General features: G+C 44.3%; 3 protein-coding genes across 9 annotated transcripts in view; 1 reads left to right on the top strand and 2 right to left on the bottom strand.

Annotated features, from left to right (window-relative positions):
- Positions 1 to 396: 396 nt before the first annotated feature.
- On the bottom strand, positions 397 to 14,679 carry cfap221 (cilia and flagella associated protein 221). Of its 5 annotated transcripts, none has more exons than XM_076015756.1 (22): positions 14,565 to 14,679; positions 12,323 to 12,507; positions 12,143 to 12,237; positions 11,965 to 12,051; positions 11,746 to 11,841; positions 10,810 to 10,910; positions 10,531 to 10,634; positions 9,219 to 9,378; positions 8,128 to 8,233; positions 7,560 to 7,695; positions 7,328 to 7,436; positions 6,125 to 6,212; positions 5,451 to 5,540; positions 5,260 to 5,355; positions 4,303 to 4,390; positions 3,942 to 4,033; positions 3,644 to 3,724; positions 3,182 to 3,289; positions 2,980 to 3,096; positions 2,808 to 2,884; positions 2,456 to 2,706; positions 397 to 2,091 (listed from the first exon to the last, which is right to left on the bottom strand). In XM_076015756.1, the coding sequence occupies exons 2-21, from the start codon at positions 12,450 to 12,452 to the stop codon at positions 2,547 to 2,549; spliced, it is 2,121 nt and encodes a 706-aa protein (XP_075871871.1). In that variant the 5' UTR covers positions 12,453 to 12,507; positions 14,565 to 14,679; the 3' UTR covers positions 397 to 2,091; positions 2,456 to 2,546. The 5 variants fall into 5 exon arrangements, with proteins under 5 accessions (XP_075871871.1, XP_075871846.1, XP_075871878.1 ...); XM_076015731.1 differs by lacking the exon at positions 14,565 to 14,679 and adding an exon at positions 13,209 to 13,419; XM_076015763.1 differs by lacking the exon at positions 14,565 to 14,679 and adding an exon at positions 13,209 to 13,419 and having other exon boundaries at positions 7,572 to 7,695.
- Positions 13,823 to 19,603, top strand: sctr (secretin receptor). 2 transcript variants are annotated; one of them, XM_076015799.1, is made up of 13 exons: positions 13,823 to 14,070; positions 14,180 to 14,279; positions 14,569 to 14,685; positions 15,047 to 15,285; positions 15,430 to 15,539; positions 15,626 to 15,755; positions 16,311 to 16,464; positions 16,555 to 16,615; positions 16,703 to 16,772; positions 16,893 to 16,984; positions 17,080 to 17,218; positions 17,754 to 17,795; positions 17,890 to 19,603. In XM_076015799.1, the coding sequence occupies exons 1-13, from the start codon at positions 14,029 to 14,031 to the stop codon at positions 18,088 to 18,090; spliced, it is 1,497 nt and encodes a 498-aa protein (XP_075871914.1). In that variant the 5' UTR covers positions 13,823 to 14,028; the 3' UTR covers positions 18,091 to 19,603. The 2 variants fall into 2 exon arrangements, with proteins under 2 accessions (XP_075871914.1, XP_075871922.1); XM_076015807.1 differs by having other exon boundaries at positions 13,845 to 14,070; positions 15,047 to 15,150.
- The window catches only part of LOC142881504 (acyl-CoA-binding protein homolog), a 76,793-nt gene continuing 74,663 nt past the window's right edge, over positions 19,243 to 21,372 (bottom strand). The window contains exons 2-5 of one of the 2 annotated variants that reach the window (XM_076015828.1): positions 20,864 to 20,881; positions 20,498 to 20,615; positions 19,839 to 19,901; positions 19,243 to 19,679 (exon numbers count right to left, since the gene is read on the bottom strand). In XM_076015828.1, coding sequence (XP_075871943.1) covers positions 19,606 to 19,679; positions 19,839 to 19,901; positions 20,498 to 20,615; positions 20,864 to 20,869 — 261 coding nt within the window. In that variant the 5' untranslated portion in view covers positions 20,870 to 20,881 and the 3' untranslated portion in view covers positions 19,243 to 19,605. Of the gene's footprint in view, positions 19,680 to 19,838; positions 19,902 to 20,497; positions 20,622 to 20,863; positions 20,882 to 21,372 lie in introns of those variants that run through there. The other variant, XM_076015820.1, reaches the window with a different exon arrangement.

Raw genomic sequence — 21,372 nt, 5'->3', positions numbered from 1 at the left:
TGGAATAAAATTGAATGAGAAACCCAAAGATTCTCACACCCAGGGCTCAGATTTGAGCCGCCTGATTTGTGCACACGTATTTCAAAAGAAAAAAAAAATAGCTTGGCATTTTTCCACACCGGCCCAAGAGCGGTCAAACGGCAAGTCAGTGATAATAACCACAAGGGGGCAGTGAAGCAACGCACTGTGTAATCCATTCCATTAGATCCCTACAACCGTACAACGTTCTCCCTCCTTCGCTTTATTCAACAGTGGCGCACCACGGCCGGCAGAGGGCAGCAATTACATATACAGTATATATGAAAAATATGAATAAAAAAAAAAACAGCAACCGTCAATGACATCTAAATTGCGTCAAGAATAAAACAATATGTAAGCAGCCACAACAGGGTAGTCGAGCACAGCACTGTTCTTTTTTTATTTGACATGCTTGACGTGCACAATATGCAGTCTGTCATGAACAATTATTTGTTTTATTAATTTTGTGCCGTTTCTAAAATTTGTACTCCTTTTTTTCCAACTAGATGGAGCTTTAAGTCGAAAAAAGTAGAGGCCTATTAACGCGAGTGCTCAGACAGCAACCTACAGGCAAATAGACTATACCTCCCCTCTGGAAAATTCAATGAATCACATAGCTCATAGTACACACAATAAAAAAAATAATAAAAAGGCAACCAGCTGTATTACCACTGGATGACAGCGTTTAAGGCCGTATGATGCTGATGTGCAGGTGCTGCTGAGCCGGGTGGGCGTGGCAGACTGGGGCAGGTGGAAGGGTCAAACTGGGCAGCCAGGAGGGCATGTGTCTTACGTGTCAGAGCAACAGACAATGTGGAAGTCTCACACAGTGAAGGAAACGAGAGGTTCTGTTTTCTTGATACACCTTGATCACCTTGTTGAAGAACATTGAAACCAAAGTCCCATCATAGCTTAGCACGAGTTCGACCTGTTCCAAGCAAAATCTCAACCTGGCCAAAAATACTTTGAAAAAAAAAAAAAAAAAAGAACAAGTACAAGAGTACTTGCATTTCAGTCCTCACAATTTAACAAAATTGTCATATACATACATACATATACAAGTGGTATCTGTGTTGTGGTATCGGCACATGTTTTACGAGTGTGAATAGAGCACTCAACCCCGATATCGGTACAGATACCCGATATTGGTAGTGGTATTGGTGAGTCCCTACTTTTTTCAAATGTTCCCTCGGTAAGGACTCTGCCAGCGGGCTTGTACTTACTCAAATTAAGTTGGGTGTTCGTCCGGCTTGCACCTTTACGGGCTGATGTCTACCCTGCGGTGTCAAGGACGGAGCTAGTAACACGCCTCTGTATCTTTAAATAAATCAGCAAAGTGCTGGCAGAAGACAATTCAATACACAGGAGGTGGGGAACATATAGATAAACAGCCATCGGGCAGGCTCTGTAATAGGAAATATCACTGCATATCATAGATAGTAATAATCACCACATCGGTGAAGCACTACTGTCAAAATAATTTGGAACAAATGACACAGTGAGGCACAACTGCTTTGCCAAGACATTAACTGGTAGAAAATATAATCTATAAAACAGCTTATATACTTCTGTGCCTCTTAAAATGCACAGAACGTACACATAAACAGTGCAATTTATTTATCCTCAACTGTAAACCTTAACATTCCAACTCTTAATGTGGCTCCTTTGTAGTTAAAAGCTACAACTAAAACTGGATGTAAATAAACAAACCTCCATTTCAGCAAAGACGTCTTTAGCTGAGAGCATTTCCCAAAGTCCTTTCATTTATTCCACATATGGTGAGGAGCACACTCAAGGCATTTGGAAGACATCAAGCCAGAGTACGAAACAAGTGCATGAGAGAAAAAGGTAAATAATAGTGATAAAAGAGCCAAATAGAACAGAGAAAGACATTTAGCAGCTGTGGGTTGATTCCATTGTGCAGTTTCAGTTCCACTGCATCCACGATTTCCAGGTGAGTCTCCTTTTTAAACCCATTGGCAGGCCACTGGACAATCCATCAACATTCCCAGTTGGCCAATCAGACGTTGGACTACTGGTCAGCCAGGTGGCAGCAGCTCAAGACTTCAATGGCTGGTGCGAAGAGGAATGGTTAGCAGACAACAGCACAAAGTCACGCGAGAGCTCACTCGTATGACCTTTCAATTCATTCAAGGTAATGTGTGTTAAGGCAGCAGGTAATGTAAATAGGCACAGGCCATTGGCGGTTGTGGTGTGAATGAAGATGTTAATAACGGCGCCAATTCAAAAAATATATCTGTGGTGATGGCGCTCCCTCTAGTGGTGAAAGCTGGAAACTTTTTTCTTTTTCTTTTTCTTTTTAATTTTAAATACAAAACATCAATTGACATCATTTCTTTTTGCATCATGACGTGTGGGAAAGTGGTTCTTTCCAAGTTCAAGCTCTAATTACGTGGGTGCTACTTGTAAAACCCACCGGTTTGCCAAGTCAGGGGTGGAGCCAGGTGAGCCGGAAGGACAGCTGGAGCTTGACTCCTCTGTCTGAAGGGGAAAAAGGATGCAGGATTTCAAAGGGTCAAGCAATAAAAAGGAAATATGGAAATCACCCGATTAATGTGGAACACAAAGCGCGCAGTAGCTTTAAAAACCCAAGGGAAAACTCCAAAATGAAGTACCCCAGGAGACAATGGAGTGTTTCTGTCCGTGTTGGCCTCAGGGGTGGTACAGCTAAGAAAGAAAAAAAAAACAAAGATAACATTCATCAAAATCAGAAAACAAATCAATAACAGATTGCAGCAAAAATATAACTTCCAAATGTGCCCAGCAACCTGGGCTGAGGGCAGAGGGGGACCTCCTTATCACTTTCCAGGTTCACTTCAGTGGACGGCAGGCGAGGGGTAGGGTTCTAAAGCAGAGCAATGGAATAACTTTCATAAACATACCAAAAAAATAATAACAACAACATCAGTGTTCTGTGGAAATGCTGTTAAAAAGCCTCACGAGGCTTCCTCGTGGTTTTGAAGCAGCAGCAGTGAGGGGGAGACTGGCAGCTTCCTCCTCCAGAGCCCCAGGGGGCGCTGTTTGTGGAGACTGGTCCTCATCAGACGCTGGCTCATCCTGAACAAATAAAAGGGTTTGAAACAAACATCATTAGGCCCTGTGCTGATATTGACCTGTTGTGGTGCATGAGGTGCTTTGTTACCAGAGGTGCGGCCCAGAGGGGCCGGGCCAGAGTCGGAGGGATGTAAGAATTGAACGCGTCCCAGACCAACACGGGCTGGTAGCCCATTAGATTGTAGCGCTGCGGAACCTACGGCGACAAAACAAGGGCGCAATGTAGTAAAACAGCTTGGAATAAGGACTTTGCAGTATCGTTTCAGAGCTACGAGGCACTCAAATTGATGTGAAGTAGAAGAAGACACTGCCTTGATCTGTATAAAGTTAAAGTTAAAGTCCTAGTGATTGTCGCATCCCGAAGGATGCAACATTTGTTCTAATTTGACCCATCAAATGACCCAAATAAGGGCACTTTTGGCTTTATGTGGCAAGCTGGGTTAGTGCCGGGGGTGATTCTTGGTAGCCTGGCAAAGGAGGCTAATTTATGAAAAAATAAATACATTTTTAAAAAAATTAAAAATCTTATTTTGGTAATCGGGTCACTTACTTGGAGCTTGAGAATAGGAACTTTGGTTGTCACAGCCACTTTGACTGGTTCCACAGGCAGCGGCCGCAAGCTAATGGGAGTCTGGAAACACAGAGGAGACAAATGGCGTATTTTTTTTTTTTTTTGCTCAACGGCGCTCGCTCGGAGGGGCTTCCCACCACGGAGCCACTCGGAAAGTGAAGTGTAAATATACTTAAGCTATAAAGTTGGTTACAATTGGAAAACCGAGCCTCTTTCAGGACTGTTGTATCAGAGACGCCTTCCGACTGACAGAGCAATTTTAACACTTCCTACTCACCAGCAGTTCATCACTGTCGGGGAAAAGCGGGATGGCAAACGGAAAGACTCTGTCCGCAGAAATCTCCAAAACGTCCGTGTCCTCCTTTTTTGCTTAAGAAAGAATGTGAGAACATTCAAAAAAAAAACACTTTGGATCTATTTGTCATGATGAGTCAGAGACGTATGATTAAATGCATCGTGGATAGCTGCCATTCGCCTCGGGCGCGCATGCATGTTGTATGCTGCAAGAACCTCCTAGAAATCAGGAGGCAAATTCATCTCAATTTCCCCCCTCCAGTAGTAAAATTCAATTAAGCGCGCCTTGCCGGTGAGCCCAATGAGATTAGGCCTGAGTGAGGAGATCAGAGGGTGATAGAAACCTTTGGAAGCCGAGTGCCCGCTCTTCCTGCCGCCTGCCAGCTTCCTCAGGCAGGCCAGCCTCTGGTCGGCGCGGCACTGGACCACCACCTGGACGAGAGGAGCCGGAAGGCATCAAAACTACGTATGAACATACACAACATTATGTAGGAAACAACAAAAGTGTAAAATAACTCAAACACGTTTTATATTTAAATTCTTCAAAATAGCATAAAAAGCATATTTAGAGTTACTGAACGTGTTTTTCTTTGCTGCATAATTACATATATCTTGCTCATATATTTATATACAGAAAGTTGTAAAGATAAAAAAAAAAAAAAAATGCTTGAGAAGGTGTCCACAACTTTCGGAATATGGAAGCGTATGTCCAAAAATGATGTGTTTCAAATGGAGCTACACGATAGTGCTGAACAACACATTACCTCTGATTTTCATTTATTTATTTTTTACATTTAGGTGGCAAGTAGACATTGAAAACTGTAGACTGATGCTCAAAAGTCCAGAGCGGCAAAACAGTAAGTACTGTGTATAAGATGCAAGAACGCTGCACGCTAAATGACAAGTATGCCAGTCAGTCTCGACTCCCCAAGGTATCGATACTTGAAGATGAGAATCTGATAGCAGAAGCGTCCGGTCTCAAGCATCGATACCCCAGTATCAATCTGCACAACATTATTATAACGCAACCGGCTGATTAAATTGAGCTTTAAGTGTTTTTGTTTGTTGCTTTAAATGTCTCATTGTAGCACATAGCAAAGGGCTGCGTCCACTTGGCTGGCTTCAAATAAGTCTTGGAGTGCACAACACGGAACCCAAGTCCTCCCGTTGAGCAAAACTAAAGTCCACTTCAGCTCAAACAGGTCATGTGTGTGATGACTCACAGTCCTCACACACATCGACAATAAAGAAAACAGTACGTGCAGCGTTTCAACGCGCTTGGGCTGAAGGGACAGAGTTACCTTGCGCGCCGCCTGCTGGAAGAGCGTGAGGACCCGCCGCCTCAGCTGCCAGTGAAAAGCCGGGTAGAACTGGAAGGTGGGCGCCCCCTCGCACGTCTGCGCGACAGTTCGAGACACGAGTCAGGGCGGCAACGTCAGCGTCCTCAGTGCAGAAGCGACGCTGATCAACCCCCAAAGAGGAGATGTTTTACCTGTCCGGCTTCATGGATCAGTCTTTGGGAGAGAAGCTCGGGAGGCCCGGCAGCTGAGTCCTCCTGCGGCGCTGCATCCCCTACTTTGACCTGCAGAGGGAGCAAGTGAGATCAGAAGTAAAAGTCGAATGCACTGCAACATGTTTGAGAGGCCCGTGGCCGACACAGAGCAATAGCCTTTTATCGAGAAGGGCGAATAGAACTTTAGTCACAGTGGGAACCTCCAAATTGAATCCGATTTAATTATCGCATCAACGCTCGGTGGAAGAGAGGCCTGGAAAGCCTTTGGTGGCAGCGTCACAGCTGCAGGAATAAACAAGCAGATGACTGTTTTTACGACTCCTCTGCTGGAATCCAGGTGAACGGATCGAAACGGCCTCGCTGGTTGTCCCAGCGGAGGGCCTCCCATCGTAAAGGTGTTGCCATAAAGAGGCTGTAAAATTGCGAGCGCTGTGTCAACAACATAGCTGGGAGACGGCGAGGACGCTCGCCGCCAGGTCACCTTCCGCTTTGTGACTCCTGAGAATAAGAATACCATCGCGTGTCCCAGTCACAGCTGGTATTGACAAGAGATCCAGAAGAAGGGAGATTGGTTGCAATGCGCCTACCGACCACCAGATGCTGCGACATGAAGCACGCTGGGCCTTTAGCGCCCGCGCGCAGGGACGATTTACCCTGTACTCGTGAAGGGCGAACTCTCTCTCCTCGGTGATCTTCCTCCTGGTCTGGGGGGACACTGGGTCTTTGCCGAGGCGAGTTTGCCTGGATGGGAGTTGAAAATAAATTGCAAAAAGGAAGAAAGCAAGATGCTGCTATAGCAGGGGTTGGGCAAACATTTTGACTCATGGGCCACAATGGGTTCTTAAATTTGACAAAGGGGGCCGGAGCAGGAGCAGATGGATGGAGTGTTTTGGTGAGCCACCTCATAGAAGAAAAAATATATCATGGGATGTGTAGAAAACGTGCTGTAATGTCTATTGAAAATTAACAAAAGTGTTCAACAAAATCTCGGTCTTTGAAGCTCCTTGGTATGGAACTCTCTGACAAAATGGGCCATAATTTGTCTACGCCTGTGCTATAAAAATGACACTAGGACATGTACTTTACCGCTAGTGAGTAAGTAAAAAAAAAATGAAGTAAGTAAATTTTATTTCTAGGGCAGCGGTGGTAAAATGCAATAAAATACAATACAATAAAAACAATAAAATCCAGAGAAGACAAACAGGGAGCACACAATGGCACAGCAAAAGTTTTAAGTTCACTCTTAAAACCTTCAGTGGACTCTAAGCTGCGTAAGGTCAGTGGAAGTGCACTCCAGAGGCGAGGGGCACTGGCCTGGCAGGAACAATCACCTCGCGTTTTAAAAATGGGTGCGAGGGACCATCAAGAGTTTCTGATCTGATGACCTCAAAGCACACGAGGGACAGTAGGGTCTCAGCAGTTCAGTGATGTGCAAAGCTGCTTGATCACTGAGGGCTCTAAAAGTTAATACTAAACTCTTGAAAGGAATCCTAAAATGAACTGGTAACCAATGTAAAGAGTATAAAATTGGGGTGATATGATTCCATTTCTTTGCTCCAGTTACGAGCCTTGCTGCTGTGTTCTGCAGTCTGAAGGCCATTAACAGCCTTCTGATCAAAACACACAAAAAGAGAATAGCAGTAATCGACACGAGATGAAACGAAGGCATGAACCAGCTTCCCTATTTCTGATTTTGAGATCATGGACCTCAGTTTAGCAATATTTTGCAGATGATAAAAGCAGTTCTTCACCAATTGTTTCCAGCGGTGGTCCAAGGAGACGTCCGTGCCAAACAGGGCCTCAGTGCTGCTTTATGAGGGGAATAGCAGTATTTGGGGCAATCTGGGTCATCTCACCATTTTATGTAGACAGCCTGCTCCTCCTTGATGTGTCGCTGGATCTTTTTCAGGAAGATGGCCTCTCTCAGCTGCCGGTCCTGCACGCCAACACCACTGCCGGACAAGGCTTGACGTGGGAAGGCGGGGGGGGAGTGCGGGGGGTGGGGTGGAGTGGCACAGCACGAGAGTGGGTTGGAAAGGGCGACATTTATGCAAGGGGGTGGACGTGGACGTGAACGCATCATCGAACTCTCTTCCAAACCTTCTTTCAGGTCTTTGGAGCTGATCCTGTTGCCGTCTTTGATGAGCATCTTGGCCACGCCTGCGGGCGTCCAGACGTCCGCCACCGGCTTCGGGGCGCTGCCGACGTCCTGGCCTCTCGACGTCTGAGTGTGGTGGGGAGGTAGTGTTGATCATTTAGGAGAGAATGCGGAACCAAAATTAAAACTATTCTGCAGACTGTGGACGGAAAGGAAAGTGCGTGTGTGGGTGTATATATATAATACACATTTATACATACATACATACAGATATATATACACACATATGTATGCATATATATATAGATACATATATATATATATATATGTATGCATACATATACATATATATATATATATATACATATATATATATATATATATATATATATACATATATATATATATATACATATATATATATATATACATATATACATATATATATATACATATATGTATGCATACATATACACACATATGTATGCATATATACATATGCATATATATATATATACATATATACATATATATATATATATATATATATATGTATACCTTTGATTTGTCCGCCTGCTTCAGCGGCCGCAGCCTGCTCCTGCTTCCTGTCGGTTTGACCTCTGCAGGAGCCGCCACTTCCTGGGTCAGCTCCCTCCTCAGCTCGCTGTGGAGCAGAAACACAGGCCACATTCACCGTCCCGCCGCTCCTCCGCCCGGGAGCGTAGCAGCGAGAGTGTCAAATTGAAAGCGTAACAAAGATTTACGGCGGCTCCGTCTGTCACATCGGGTCACGTTAGATCGATTAGATTAGCAGGAGAGCGAACGCGGAAGCACGGCCAGTCAATAAAGCAAACTCCGCTCGGCCTAAGAATAGCCTTGATCACAGCGTGGCGCTGGCAAATGTCAGGCACCGCAGGGGTGGGCGGGGGGGTGAGGAGCGAGAGCGCAGTCTCCGCCGTTTCTTCGTCTCTCTCGTCGCTTGTCGGCTTCCAACGGCGGAGGGGGGGCAGGGCCGGGGGTGGGGGGTGGGGGGGGGGGACAACAACAAACATTTGCGGGCAACTTTTTTTTTTTTCATAGGCCAAACATCCGCAGCAGAGCACATCCGTCTGGATGTCGGCGGCCCGGCGGCCAAGCTCGTTTCATGAATTATTAACTGTCGGAGGGGACGGTCGGGGAGATAACGGCGAGACAGCCGCTGGGTGATGGATGGCACCGGCCTCCTCATGGGAACGGAAAGGGGTTTAGACTTGACGGCAAAAAAAGGAGGAAAAAGAAAACAAAAAAAACAAACAAATGCGGAGCGGCAGGCCACTGTTTTTCGCCCTCCCACCCAATTAAAGGAGGCCAAGTTGAGGTCGGACTCTACTACTGGCGTCTTCTCTGATTTCACCCGTGAGGGTGGCAGTAAAAAAAAAAGACAAGGGGGGGGGTGTGCGAAAGAAAAGAGACAGATAGCGGCGGGAGATAAGATAAGGGTGCGAAAAAGCGTAAGAGTCATTCAAGATATGCTGCAAGGTTGTTTTTTTTCTTCTTTTAACCGTCACTAAAAGAAGAAAAAACTGCCGTCAATGATCTTTTTTCTTTTCGTGCTGTTGTTTATTTATGCATTTGCCAGCTTTTTGGTTTTATGGTGCCTTTTTTACGACCTGAGGGCGAGGTGAGGGGCCGAGCAGCCGGTGACGGTGCACAGGAAGGGTTGAGTGTTGAACTGCGAGACGATCAGCTGGAAGGTGATGCGGGACGTCTCGTACTGCACCGGGGTGAAGGTGACGCGCAGCTGCAGCTCGCCGCCGGCCGGGATCACACCTGGGGGCGGGGGAGGGGTTGGGGAGGGGGAGGGACATCCGAGCACTAATCAGGAAGTAGCACATCCAGACATGGGGACATAAGGTTACATAAGTAATAATTAATAGGGCAATGTGAACTCTGACCCTTGACCTCTTTGCAAACCACTTCCCTACTTCCTCCTCCCGCATGTCCGACTGACTGAGCTGATCAAAAAGGTTCCTCAGACTTTGCGCTCTCAAAAAGAGGGACGGCTGGCGGGCGGGCGGGCGGGCGGGCCAGAACGATGGGATGACGACAAAAACAAAACACATAGAAACTTATCCGTATCTCTTTCCGTTCCTGCTTTGTGCTGCCCCCCCACCCCCCCATTGCTCAAGAGCCGAGTGCTGCTTCCGCCCGCTGTTGTGATGCTTCCCAGACTGCAAAACCCTGCCTGGGTTGTTGGTGTGTGCGTGTGAGTGTGTGTGTGTGTGTGTGTGTGTGTGTGTGTGTGTGTGTGCGAGAGGGGCATCCTTCAAGTTGTGTTGTGACTTGTACGATACACAAACGCACCGGTCGAGTCGCGCTGAGAGAACGCAGCTCTTCCCTGAGGAGGCTAATTGAGAAGACCGACTAGGAAAAAAAACCTGTGAACCTCCGAGGCAAATTGTAAACATGCAAGGTACTCAAGTACTCAGCTCAACTGTTATCTTTAGAAAAATATACAAGTGCGTCACTTAAACCCATTTTCAGATCTTTATTTCTAATCCCAGACTCACGTGATCCGGACTCACACGATTAATCATCAAAGAAATGTATACAAATTGTTGGAAAAGAACTTATTTAGCCCTCTGACTAGAACCCCCTACTAAAAAAAAAGTGCTAGTTTTTTGTTTTTGCTTCATTATAAAAGGAAGCCGGCCTGCAGCTTCCACATGTTTGGATGTAGACAAGATCAACTCCTGGTTTTAGTTGTTGATAGATATTAGCAATGTTACCCTTTGTGACATCACAGAGGGCTAATTCCCACAAAAGCACGCTTTGGTGCACACTTTCCAAAAGGTTGAGCAGGGCCCAGGAAGTACAGGGTGGACCTCTATCATTTCTGAGGAGCCCATCAATAGGCCGCAGGCTGGTTTTTGTTGGAAGACTAAAAAACTGAATGAATTTCACTTTTCTACCGGCTGTTACCTGTCAGAGGATGCACAGAGAAGGCCTTGTCTGGCTCCATGATGTACACCTGAAACTCAAATTCCACGGGGCAGCCGCACCTCAGAGGGATCACATGACAAACACTGGAGACAGGAAGAAATAACAGAAATTGTGCTCAGTATTTCTTTTTTCCTCATTTTGTTTTTTTTAACTCCCCTGATTTAACACCGGGTGAAAGGAAGCACGGTCAGCTGCACGGAAGGATCTGAAGCGACAGGCCATCGCTCTGGCAAACAGGAAGCCGCGGCGCACACGCACCTCTGTCCGAGCGGGACGGCCGGGAGGTCGATGCGAGAGGGGATGTGCAGGTCGGTGATGACGGGGTACGCATGGACCGGAATTATCAGGTTCTCCTCCTCCTGAGGAAGCGCGGATGGGATGGAGGAGAGGGACAGAGAAAATGTGTGAAAAAGGATATATTTGTATATACATATGTACGTATAAACATATACATATGTACATATATATGTATATACATATATATATATATATATATATATATATATATATACATATATATATATATACATATACATATATGTATATATATATATATGTATGTATATATGTATGTGTGTGTGTATTTATATATCCATACATACACAGATGTACATATATACTGTAAAAATGTATGTATATATACATGCATATATATATATACATATATATATATATATATATACATATACACATATACACTGTATATGTTTATGTATATACATATATATATGTTTCTATATGTATATATGTTTATGTAGATACATATATTATATATATATGTATATGTATATACATATATATGTATATACATAAACATATATACATATATATATACATATATGTATATATACATCTGTGTATACAAAATGGTCATCACCAGATGTGCCACAGGGTATATGCGTGTTATCTTTCATCAAACTTTTTTGTTTTGTTTTGTTTTGTTTTGTGTTGCTGTTTAGTTGATGTGTGGTAGTATATGCATGTAATAATTGTGGTGGTAATTGTGATGTCTGTAATTTTCATTCATTGAAATTCAATAAAAATATTATCTGTCATCAAACTTCGACTAATGGCAAATACTATGAGCAATTTTCTTTTTTATGAGGGAAAATAGTTCCTCATCACTCTATTGTAGGACGGGCGCAAATTCAATTGAACGCAACATTTTCCCCTGAGCTTTTGCAGAGGCCTCACCTTGCAGTGAACCCGTATGCGGTCATAGAAGTACCGCCACTCGTCAGGCTGGAACGTGACCTTCAGCGTGTAGGGGAGACCTGGGACCAGTCGGCACTTCAAGTTGGGGGGGAGGGAGATATGATGCTTCAAAGGATCTTCATAAAACACAGCCAAGAAAGCAGCGGCAGCGTGCTCTCTACTCGGGTTAACAAAACTCAACAAGGCAACGAGGCTCACCTTCCGGGAGCACGACGTACGGAAGTGATCCGTTTGGGTGGGAATCACCTGAATGTTCAGCACTTGAGACGAGCCGTTGATTAGTTTCTGAGGGGGAGGGGGAGGATGGGGGAAGGTGAAAATTCACGTAAACATCTCGACCTGCTGTGGTTGCCTCAAACACGACAGTACTCATCACCAGGGTCTTTGTGTACTCCTCCTGTAGCTGGAAGCCACTGAAGTGAAGCTCTGCCGGCTCTGTCTGAATCAGGCTGAGACTCCTCTGTTTGACTTCTGTGGAAATGTGATGGAAAACCATTAGGATGGAACAATAAGAGAATGGGGGAAAAAAAGAAAGCAAAGGGAATAGTTTTGCTACTTGAATCTGGCCGGCCCTTGGGAACACCAGCCCTGGCCTTGGTCTTCTCCACCAGCTGGGTCAAGGGCAGAGATGTGCCCCTCCTCAGGGGCTCCGACAGCATCCGCTGAGCAGAGAGGGCCACCTCCATCCTGGCAGAAAGGGGGTCACCTCCACCAGCCCCTCATGAGAGAGACAACTGGCAGCTGCAGGAGGACAGAGAAGAAGAAGAAGAAGAAGAAGAAGAAGAAGAAGAAGAAGAAGCGTGTTTCAAAATCTATTTCCAAGCTCAAACTAAGTCATTGCACGTCCTTATTTGAGGTGCTCAACTTTCAGTTTCTTCCAGGGAGCAATAAAACTGATGGGAGACCCAGGAAGAACAAACACTAACGTTTTTATCACTGTTTGCACACATGATTTTGTTAGGACGGGTAAACACTGAAGTGCCAAATTAAAAAAAAACGTGGCACTTCAAAAACATTGTTGATTAGATATTTCCAAGGTGTAAAACATTAAAGAGTGAAGTCATTTCTCTCTGCGCAGGTTTGCAAGGTGACCACTAAACACCAACAAAGAAGAGTACATCGACGTCTGGTGTTACAAAAAACCCAAAGGCACCTACTTATTCTTACATATGACTTGAAAAAATGAAAACACTCATCGTCTGTCGGGTCAGAGCGAGTTGTTTCGGGGTCCTTTCTGCCGTGAACGCGAGGAAGCACGAAGCTTGAGACTGAACTAGCCGCCTCTTATATTGAGAGTGCTCGCGTATTATGATCATTACGGAGAAGCCGGCTCCGTTTCACCTACAAACACAAGTGAGGCTAGACAGAATCTCTTAACAAAAATAGCTAAACTTAGTTCTAGTTCTTAGTTCTCGTATGTTTATATATACTGAAATACTTACACCCAGGTAGGTCTATTGATTGCTGTGCCCATACTACACAGTACCGTTACTGAGCAAAAAAGCAGTGATCCTTTCACAAGGTCCCCCTCAGACAACAGAACAGCAGCCGGGTACTTTAATCTGGGATGAAAGCCGTTACAACGGATAGATAGATTAATAAATAAACGTTAAACTCCCGTCGACAGGTTCCAGACAATCGTTTTCGCTGCATTAATAACCAAAACGGCAGGAAAACATGCGCACTCGGATTCCTGGATCACAGTGGATCACGGCTCCTCAAACACAGCGGTTACCATGGCGAGGAACCGGCGCTTCGAAGGAGGCGGAGCCCGAGGATCCCGAGGAGGAGCGCGATTGGAAGGCAGCAGGCGGCGAACTCGAAAGGACACCGACAGCCACTCAATTACGCCTTCAAAATAAAAGCGCGGACAGCAAACTACCCCTGCGTCCGTTTGATTTTTTTGTGTCCAAAACATCCGGCCGCACGTCATTTTGTCAGCCACGACTCGTCATTCGCAAATAGGAACTTGACGTTTTCGCCGTTACGCGAAAATATTTAGGCGTCAATATATTTTATTTTGACAGCTTCAAAGGGAAGTTGCCGTTTTATTATAGCCGTCTGGGTAGCAAAAAAAGAAAAAAAAAATCGCCAGTGAGCTATTTTCAACTTTAGGAGCGAGTCCTCGTTTTATTTTCCTAAGACATCTCATGTCTACTGGGATATCGTTGTTTCTATTCTTATGTAACATGAAGCTAAAGGTGTGGAAATAGGGGCCGCCGGCCGTTGTTTTAATGTGAAACAAGGACGCGGTGTGACAACATGGAAAAAGTTGCACTTGTAGGAGCGCTCTTTTTACAGCAGGTGAGTGAAGAACCTTTTGTTTTTGTTTTATAATTCAAGTGGCTTGAGAGCCACAGTAATTATTGTACTTTTTTATTTTTCGCACTGTAGTCATTGTTTAAAATTACAGGTAAACTGGTCTTCGGGGTGTCGTTCCCACGCTAATCTGATGAAAGAGGAGGAAAAGTGCATTGAAGAGCTGCTGCGTTTAAATTCACACCAAGCAACAGGTTGGTTCAATTAGAACGCGCATTTCTAACACAAAACAGCTTATATGATTAAAAAAATATATACGGGTCACTAAACGTTTTTATTTTTAAAATAAATGGAAATTAAGCACATGAACGTGACTAAATGAGGCTATTAAAAAAAAAAAGTGTTCTTCTGACATCTAGTGGCCGTTCATTATAATGTATGTTTCAATATCGTTATTTAATATGAGTCACTGAAATGAAATTGAAAAATTTAACTTTTTTTGTTTTGTTTTGTTTGGGTTTTTTTTGTATTTTACTTACCAAGTCAACAAGAGTATTCACTGTAAGGGGATGTGGGACAAACTGAACTGCTGGCCACCCGCCGCTCTTGGAGAAATCGTCTCCCAGCCGTGCCCTGACCATGAGTTTTTCAATTCTGAAGGTGAGATGTGGCACACATAAAAGTCAGAGGAAAACTTGCAGGAAACCTATGATAAGAAGTGTAATGATGAGAAGCTGTGACCGTAAAACACTTAAAAGCCCGACCGAGGGGATGAATTTATCCAAGGAGATCATGTATACAAATATTAATTTATCTGAAGTGCTGTGCGTTCGGTCACACAGCTGTTTGCTTACCAGTAACTCACGCGTGTGAACAAGTGTATGTGCTTTGGATATGTTCTACACACAGTGAAGCCTGCCGTCCCATGACACATCTACAGAAGTCAAAGCCTTATTGATTCTCCTGCGTGGCTGAAACGCACGGGCCTGCACTAACACAGCATTGTCCTGCTGCCTCGCAGGGATGGTGCATCGCAACTGCACCGCCGACGGCTGGACGCACCCGCTCGTCCCCCACGAGGACGCGTGTTACACCTTCAACGACACGTTACTCTTCATAGGAGAGGTCAGCAGCGGCACAAGCTTGAGCAAAAACACTGGCGCAGGCTGGCCTGAGAGATCTTTCTCTGCCAAATGCCGCCTGCAGCCTCACACATCCTGTCCACGTAATTTAATTGGCTGGGGAAAACACTGTGTGCAGGTCCGAGTCTTGAACGCCTCACTTGAAATCAAATTTCTCCTTAATGTTATCAACGCGGCATCGGTCCATACCTGGCCAGTGTTTGTTTGATGGCAAATGTTGTGCCGGGTAATTAAATGGAGCCTTTGCTGTCTCTCTGTGTAGCCCTCAGGCTCGCACATGTACTTCTCCTATGTGAAGACCATGTACACGGTGGGCTACGCGCTCTCTCTCATCGCCCTCACCATCGCCATCGCCATCTTCTGCCTCTTCAGGTGGGATTAAGCCCCCCCCACACACACACCCCCACATCTCCTCCATTGCCCTGAAAAGCCTCTAACACGTTTTGACGTCTTCCCAGGAAGCTGCACTGCACCAGGAACTACATCCACATCCAGATGTTTATCTCCTTCATCCTGAGGGCTATCTTCATCTTTGTCCGAGACTCCTTGCTCTTCAATGAGGAGCGGTACCACTGCGACTACTATCCGGTACGAAACGGGATAGAAAGACGCCGGCCTTTACAGAGTCAGAAACAGAAACTCAAAATTAAAGGGGGAGAATTTGGTAGAACTATAAAACTGTCAAAAGCTCTTTTTTTTTTTTTTTTTCAATTGACAGAAGCTAGTGATGCTAATGCTAACATGACATGTTTACAAAGTCTACAGTCTTTGTTTGGTTTGGCAGTCATACAAATATTTGCCAGCTCCAACTAAAGAAAAAGTCCAACATGGCCTAAAGCAAACATCATAACTTTGTAGCTTTTTAATTTCATTTTTTTTCTTTTTTTTTTTTTAAAGTGTTCGGCCCGGGGCTAATGCTAACCGAAAAGTGGATGCATTTTGTCAAAGAAAAAAACAAAACAAAACAGAAAATTAATGTTATGATTGATCATCTTTGTCAAAATAAATAAATAAACGTGCAAAACTTTACCAAATGCAAGTGCAGAATGTCACCTTAAGAAGCACAGTTTTATCAGGAAAACACAATTTAAGTTATTTTCTTATTTATTTATTTTTCTCTTGTCCTCGCTCACCTGGAGACAGGCGGCCTGTAAGGTGGTTCTGATGCTCTCCAACTACTCCATCCTGGCTAACTACACCTGGCTGCTGGTGGAGGGCCACTTCCTGTTCACCCTGGTGAGCCGCTCCTTCTTCTCACTGAAGAAGCACCTCGCCTGGTACATCGCCCTGAGCTGGGGTGAGGAAAGAGACAGCACACTAAAGGCACGGCTTAAGATGTCGATGTGAAACAAAGAATTGTTTGATTTCTGTTTTGTTTTTTTTGCAGGTGTGCCGCTGGTTGTCATTGCTTTTTGGGGCTGCGCCAAGTATTTTTTTGAAGATGAAGGGTAAAGAAGGGCCTATAGTGTTCCCAACTTTGAAAGAAATGCGGTTTTAAATACTTTCAAAAACACTAATTGATGTCTTTATCAAAGCTGTTGGGAAACCAGGAGACACTTGTGGATCTGGTGGATACTGCGGGTGCCAGTCCTTCTAACTATATGCGTAAAACCCCTTTTCCTTTGCCCTTTAAAAAGAATTTTATATTTAAAAAAAATAAAAAAATAAATAAATAAACCTTTGCAATCTAGAACTGGAGTTCTCACTATATTTTGATGGTTTCAGATGAACCTGGTGTTCTTCCTTGGCATTTTGAGGGTCCTGGTGGGCAAGCTGAGAATGTCTGACGCGCAGAGGAACGAATTCTGCCAGTACAAGTGAGCAACACAAACACAATTCCTTTCTTAATGCTGTTGTGTGACATTAGAGGCTGAGCAGTGGGTTCTGAGAAGTGTTTTTCCCCTTCCAACAGGAGGCTGATCAAATCCACCTTTTTCCTGGTGGCGCTGTTCGGCCTGCATTGCATCCTCTTTGTCTTCCTCCCCGTCGAAGTGAACAGCTCCGTTTTCAAGATATGGACGTTTGCCGAGCTGGCGCTGTCGTCTACGCAGGTACAAAAAAAGGGGGCAAACTGTGTACGAGGTACTCGGGCAAACTAGTCTACAGAGGTGGGAAGTAACAAAGCACAAAGCTTGAGTGTTTCTTTTTTTATGACAACTTTTCACAAACTATATTTGTACATCGGTGAATATCTGTCTCTACTTATTACATTGGAAAAACACGCTTGTTACTTTTCTGTTTGCTTAACAGATACAAATTCTGTTAAAAGTAAGTGAAGGTTTTTGTAGAGCTATTTGAACCATGCTGTTGTGTCATTAAATATAAAAGTGGGTTATATTTTAGAGTACCTTGGCTTTGAGGTCTCCCATTTTTGCAGAATTATCAACAAAGGTGTTATTCAATAAGTACATTAAGTACCTGTACTTCCTTACTTTTACTTTAGTCAAGGAGTTGAGCGGTATTTTTTTTTTTTAACAGAGTATTCTTTACACAAGTATCCATATTTTAAAGAACTTCAGTACAGAATGTGAATACTTTTACCACTTCTGCTAGTCTGGACTCACTCGTGTGTCTTCGTGTCTTCAGGGGTTCGTGGTGGCCGTGCTCTACTGCTTCCTAAACGGAGAGGTAGGCCAAACCATAAACTATTTTAATCATATTCACGTCAGTACATACCAATTTCTTCAGAGTGCCAAACACAGCAGCCTTGCCCGTTTTCCAGGTGCAGCATGAGCTCCAGAGGCGCTGGAGACGGTGGCGGTTGACGCAGCACCTGCCCAGCCAGCGGCGGCGGAGGCAGCAGCACGGCTCCTTGAGCCACAGCAGCTCTCCCCAGACGCAGGTCCTTCTGCTGCCCTGCACCCCGCCGGCCGGCCAGGCCACCTCCCACACCACGCTCCCGCTGGATACCGTGGAAACGTGAGCCAAGCGCAGAAGCTAACACGGTTTCCTCGTCCTGAAGAACTTGAGCTTGGGGAAGGAGGATGTAATTGTTGTAAATAGCAGCTTCAAAGGCCTCCGTGTACTGCACCAGAAATGTAGGTTTTTATTTTTCATCTCGCGTGATTGCATGATTAGTTCTCACCAAGATATTCAGAAACTGCATATTTTAGCCCTTTGTTTGCAACCAAGAATGCTGGGCTTTTAGCTTCTTGCTAAAACCGACGCTGTAGGACATTTCACCTTTTGAAAAAGGGGACAAAAACAAGGCTCAGACAGTGGAACCAACAACAGATCATGCAATGTTCGGTAGATGAGGTAACAATGAAGGAAACCTGCCCTTGGTCACCAAAGGGCTGCTTTTTAAGAACTGTGGTTTTTGGCGCACACCAAGTGAAAAATTGGAGCATGCTGAAGAAGTGCAGGATGGACTTTTCACATTTGTGGTTCATCAAGGGAATTAAATAGTCAGTAAAAACAAAAGAAAAAATGGGGCCTTAAGTCACTCACTTATAGGGCTTTCTGTCTGCAAAGAAAAACAAAACACAAGCAGATCCTGTACCACACGCACTTAATGAGAATATTTGCACTGCTTAAGTTATAAAGCTTTGTATTTAAGGAGCACTGCAGTCATTTTTGTTATTGCACCACAACTTCCAGGCCTGTTAAGTTAATTGCACCGGTTATCACATCCAAGTGTTTGTGTCATTTGTAACCATCATGTCCAGGTACTACCCAGAACATTAGAATATCCTGAAAAGGTTGCTGTATTTCTGCAATTCAACTGAAAAGGTGAATTTGACATATTACATAAAGGAATAATATGCAAATCAATATATTTCAAGTTTTTATTTCTTTGCATTTTGCTGATCAGGTCTTGCAGCTTAAAAAAAAAAAAAAAAACTCAAATTTTACAAGTTTGTGGGTTTGTGGTTTTAATAAGCTGAAAATCTTAATCTGCAAAGTTACAACAAGGAACTGCTTGAGATGTCAATTTGCGTGTAATGGCTCAATAAAATGTGTTGGTTTCATCTTTTATGTTAAATTGCCAAAATAAAACAACTTTTACTTGATATTCTAATTTTTCGGGTAGTACCTGCATTTTGATGCTACAAGAAGCAAGCCCAGTCTAATATCCAAAGAACAATTCTTTATTTATTACATACAAACGCAGCATATTCTGTAACTTGCAATTTAACCGACTTCCCATGAGACAGTCGAGACGAGTGCCGCCGCTTCCAAGGCTGAATTAAAAACTCCAGCCAGCAGGCGATTAGCATAGCTTAGCATGTGATGAGGAGCTGGGTGGGCAAGTTTGGCTGTGTCAATAGTACACTTATTTGCCCAGCAGATTTTCACTGCTCGCAGCCTGCATGCTAATCGTTTGCTAGCGTAAGCTTTACCATGAGCGCACAGCCAGATGGGACATTTGAGGCAAGAATCTTGTTTTTTTTGTTTGTTTTGTTTTTTTTTGCTCGAAATGTTCAAACAAAAACGTCTAACTTTTAGAATCTGCCTTCAGCTTTTCCACCACCTTGACATAGGCGGCCATTGCGTCTTCCTTGGATAGACCTGTTGTTGAAGGAAAAAAAACAAAAACGATCAAAGCGGATGTTAGTCAGAAAATCATAACCCAACATTTAAGCATCGACACGAGGTCAGATGGTAAATGCTGCTTTGTTAAATGAAACAGCCGCAAATAGCAAAAGGTTTCCTTTGACAAAATCTGACCTTTCTTCTCGTTCCAAGCGCACCATTTTGCTCGTGCTGCGAAATGTATGATCCCCGGACACTCTATGGGCAGAAAAGTAGGCGTTCAAGAGTTCCACAGGATCATCGTTGCTATAGCATCATCCATGTGTTCTTTTTATGCATATTGTCTGTCCACACGTAGAAAAGAGATTTATTCTATCTTGTGAAAACTGCAAAGTGAGCATAAAAGCATCAATCAATTTTATATTTTTACATATTGCACAAAGTACAAAAAAAAATAAAAGCAAGAAGCATGAACCACCTAGGTGGGGTCTGAAGCATTATTATTAGTTGATGTCATCGTATTTTTATGTTACAAACTAATGCCGGCCATTAGGTTATTTAAGTAGTAATGTGTAGATTTTTTTTTATTTTAATTTTTTTAAGACTGGTTTGTCTCAGAAATATTTTACGTGTGAACAGCTGAATGTTTGCTTGCAGAAAATGTGCATAATCTTTTGTTTAAACTAATCAGCTCCTCCAATCGTTCACATAACGACCCGACCCAACCTGTCGGACCTCATTGCTCGCGAGCCCCGCCCCCAGTTTTATATGCTCTGCACATTTTCAGAAGTTAAAAAACTCTTTTAGCGGGGTTCAACCTTGCGAATTCCCCCTTTTGCAGGTCACTGACTCACCGCTTTGTACGTCGCCCACCGTGGCCTGCTTGTACAACCCGTAGAGATCACTCAGGTCGTTGTTGCTGGGCCTCTCCGGCAACACCTTGGCTTCCTCCACTGCCTTTTCAAATGAATCCTGTAACTGTTGAGAAGACACTGATTACAACAACAACAACAACATACCTGTCGGGCTAAAAGCTGTAATATTTCCAACTAATTCTTCAACTACAACCTTACAGATGAGCACATTCCCACTGAGCGGGCACATCTGCTAATTCGCCAATAGTAGCACTTTGTATTATTATTTTAACCAACGTGACTTTGTTTCCTTTTTAATTTAACGACAAACAGCAGCGTTTAGACAACAAAGTATACACTACTCACACTCATGGTGGCAGTTGCACTCAAGACACACCTTCCTGCAGCCGTCCGACCCGTCCTGAGGCGCGGTTATATGGGGCCAAGAGGTGAGTGGGAGGGGCCAAGAGGTGGGTGGGAGGGGCCAAGAGGTGGGTGGGAGGGGCTCACCGACGACGTTTTGCGTCGTTCGATTTTCAATGAATGAAGGTGTTGCCGTCGCGCGCGCGCGCACAGGAAGTGAACGAACGCCCGGGATGAGTTGGGCCTGTTTTCCTCCCCCCCCCCCCAACACGTTCGTTCTTCCTGGTTGTTCCGTCGGGAAGTTCCGCGTCGAGGAAAAAGTGTCTTCCTGCCCAGAGGAGACGCGACTTGCAGAGAAAGGTTGGCCATACTCGGCTTGTGGGCGAACTTCCAGAAAGCACCTTTTGAAACCTCCATATTGAACGCATTCCAACCTTCTTCAAAAGATTACTCCCATGCTTCCGACTGAATGCCATATTTTCATGAGATGGCGTCAAATCGTTTCATGTCTC

This window comes from Nelusetta ayraudi, unplaced genomic scaffold (genome assembly GCF_046127955.1).
Source record: "Nelusetta ayraudi isolate G7.1 ecotype Tasmania unplaced genomic scaffold, CSIRO-AGI_Nayr_v1 ptg000006l, whole genome shotgun sequence".
NCBI classification, from domain to species: Eukaryota; Metazoa; Chordata; class Actinopteri; order Tetraodontiformes; family Monacanthidae; genus Nelusetta; species Nelusetta ayraudi.
The sequence above is the reverse complement of the archived record's forward strand: the minus strand, read 5'-3'. Positions and strand labels throughout refer to the sequence as shown.